The sequence below is a fragment of the Mus caroli genome, chromosome 2 (assembly GCF_900094665.2).
Source record: "Mus caroli chromosome 2, CAROLI_EIJ_v1.1, whole genome shotgun sequence".
Classification (NCBI taxonomy): Eukaryota; Metazoa; Chordata; class Mammalia; order Rodentia; family Muridae; genus Mus; species Mus caroli.
Window position 1 is genome coordinate 170,251,995 of NC_034571.1, and position 3,201 is coordinate 170,255,195.

Genomic DNA, 3,201 nt, shown 5'->3' on the forward strand with positions numbered 1-3,201 from the left:
GGAGCAGGGCGGGGGAGGGTATAGGGAACTTTCAGGATAGCATTTGAAATGTATATAAAGAAAATATCTAATAATCAATAAATAAATGGATAATAAAAACTATACTTTTATCAAGGAAAAAAATAAAGGGTTGTGTGTGTCTGTGTGTGTGTGTGTGTGAGAGAGAGAGAGACAATATGAATGAATAGTGTGCATATGGAAATAAGAGGCATTCCTTGGGAGTCCATTCTTTCTGCCCTTACATGGGCTCTGGGCATACATGTACAACGAACACTTTCACTGTGGCAGTCTCACCAATCTCTCCTTTTGCTTTTAAAATGGAAATGTGCCAGGCGTGGTGGCACACGCCTTTAATCCCAGCACTCGGAAGGCAGAGGCAGGTGGATTTCTGAGTTCGAGGACAGCCAGGGCTACACAGAGAAACCCTGTCTTGGGGAGAAAAAAAAAATGGAAATGCATCTTGGAGATGCTAAGAAAGTTTCTTTTGAGATGCCTTTCTTATTTTCTTTTAGGGTGGTGGGGTGGAGCCCAGGGCCTTGCCTAGATGCTAAACAAGTACTTTAACATTATTAGTTAGACACTCAATCCACACATAAGATATACTTTTGATTGGAGCCAAGTGTTTATGGTTATTCATCTAAGTGTATGCCAGCCAAACTTGGTTGTCTTTGCTGTTGACCATACTGGGTTCCACCTACTGGGTGTACAGGCTGGCTAATCTTGTTTGTCTTTGTTTTGACTAGCAACAACACTTGATTGAGCTTATCCGTCAGCGTGAGACAGAAGCAGCATTGGAGTTTGCCCAGACGCAACTGGCAGAGCAGGGTGAGGAAAGCCGAGAATGCCTCACAGAGATGGAGCGCACACTGGCCTTGCTGGCCTTCGATAGCCCTGAGGAGTCNCCCTTTGGAGACCTCCTCCACATGATGCAGAGGCAAAAGGTAAAGGGNCAGTAAGGGAAGAACAGAGTGCTTGGACACTCAGAGGACTTGGGAAAAGATGGTACTGTGCTGCTTGTGTTGGGGCCAGGATACTCCAGTAGAGCACTGGCAGCTCCACTGATCGTCCCCTTTTACCTTGTGAGAGGAAGAACAGCGCCATTGTGACTGTTAGTGTCTAAAACCCTTTGCCACTTTTTCTGCTCTTAACCTTTTTCCTATCAGTTTAGAGACAGGTATCTGAAGTATTTTCAGCNTAAAATCGGTATAGTCTCCTGAAACGTTTTCTTTTTCCTTCCACATGCTACAAGCATGATAGTTCATTGCTTCCTAAGACCCATGTCTTCCTTTCCCCCTATGTTGGATCCCTTGAAAATCTTGTTGAGGTGTCTCTTTAAGGCTTGTCTGCAGGGTCTCATATAAGCATTGTGAAGCTCCTCTCTGTCAGAGTCCTCACAGAACTGTTCAGAGGGGGTCAGGGTTCTTAGCCGCCCTAAGTGTCAGTCATTTAGTGCCCTTGGAGTGGCTTTTAGTTACTTGTTTCATTTGTTTTTAAGTGAGTAACAAGCTTCTTGGGTGAGAACAGTATCTAGATGAGCTGGACTATATAGCTTAGGGATAGAGTGCTTGCCTAACCTGCTTAAGANCCTGGGGTCTCGCCCTAGCACTGGGGGGAAAAAAGATGTCTTAAGCATATTGTCAGGCTTGCTGGTAGTGTGTGTGTATGGGGGGGGGCATCTCTATTAGATGTGTTTCTTTTCTAGGTATGGAGTGAAGTTAACCAGGCTGTTCTGGATTATGAGAATCGAGAGTCCACACCCAAGCTGGCAAAATTACTGAAACTGCTACTTTGGGCTCAGAATGAGCTAGACCAGAAGAAAGTAAAATATCCCAAAATGACAGACCTCAGCAAAGGTGTGATTGAGGAACCCAAGTAGAGCCTGTGCATGGACCCAACACTGTCAATAGGCACAGGACTCTTCCTCCTCCGGCTGTGACTGGCAGATTGTCACCNCAGTNGAGAACCTTTCCCCCGTACTTTTCTTTGGCCCCATTGTTTAAAAGGGGAAAAGGGCCTTTTTAAACCCTGGCAAGCCCATGATGGAAGACACCACCTCTGCCATGCCCTGTATCCCGAGAGCTGCACACACTGCTTCCAGATTGCTGGTTCCAGAAGATGTAATTTGCCACTGTGTGCTGCACGGCTAGGGAGTGTCNTCTCAGCTGACGGCCTCACCCAGGACAGACAGACAGACATGAACATTACTGATGTGCTTTTCCGACCTGCTATGTGCAGGCAGGCAGGGGTTATCTTCCTGGGTCTCACAGACCTTCATGGTTTTCCTTACCCCTTCTTTTCTTTTTCTTCCTCATTTTGTTCCTTCATAGGAAAAAAATGTATAAATTTGTAAATCTTAATTCAAAGATAACTTTTGTGTGGGTATTGAGTTTGGATCGGTTTTTTGTCTTGGTGTGGGCTGTGTGGTGCTTGGGAGGGGATGTGTGTGAGAGAGGTGAGGCTGTGGTGGTTTTTATTTTTTAAAATATATTTTTGGTGCTGTATGTGATGAGAGACTCATTCATAGTGGATCAATGAATAATCTCTTGTAGGTAACTTTATTTGAAAATAAAGATTTCCTTTTACTTCCAGAATAACCACAATGGCTTCTAAAAAGTTCTCATCTCACACAGCCCTTGTTTTGGGTGTCCTTTACCTGGCACAGGGGTAGCACCTTAACTCACAGCTTTGGAAGACTAATTTCCATGTGCCTAGGGAATGCCCTGCGTAATAAATAGCAAAGCAGCCTGGTGTTGATGGGATGACCGGGTGGTCTCAGGCATTACCCAGCTGGATGTTCATGCTAGCCAGATTGAACTTAAGTCATTTCTTATCTCTTCCTTCAGTGTCAGCAGTGCTGTGTGTCCTGCTTCTCATCAGCTATTTTTTACCTGCTCAGTGGAAGGCAAAAAAGACATTACCTGTAGGGTATGGTATGCATATGTAGGTCGGTGCTCTGAGTGATGAGTGTATACATGTATTGTGCCTGACACCGGTGTTTGATTTTTGGCAGTGGTCCAGGCCTGATGGGGTCAGTGCTAAAGGCTGGGGTGGGGGTGCGCAAACCTGCAGAGCCCTCAGCCCACATCCATGGATGTGGATGGTGAAGATGATGTGGGTACTGTCCCTTGGTGGAAGTTCCTGCCTGTCTGACACTAGAGCCAGGAGTTCTGGTACTGGCCACTAAGAAACACTGTTCTTAGT

General features: G+C 45.6%; 1 protein-coding gene across 1 annotated transcript in view; it reads left to right on the forward strand.

Moving 5' to 3' along the window:
- Positions 1-2,594, forward strand: part of Gid8 (GID complex subunit 8 homolog) — a 7,635-nt gene extending 5,041 nt beyond the window's left edge. Inside the window, exons 4-5 of the mRNA XM_021155518.2 lie at positions 744-941; positions 1,703-2,594. Coding sequence (XP_021011177.1) covers positions 744-941; positions 1,703-1,876 — 372 coding nt within the window. The 3' untranslated portion in view covers positions 1,877-2,594. The remainder of the gene's footprint in view (positions 1-743; positions 942-1,702) is intronic.
- The last annotated feature ends 607 nt before the right edge of the window (positions 2,595-3,201 follow it).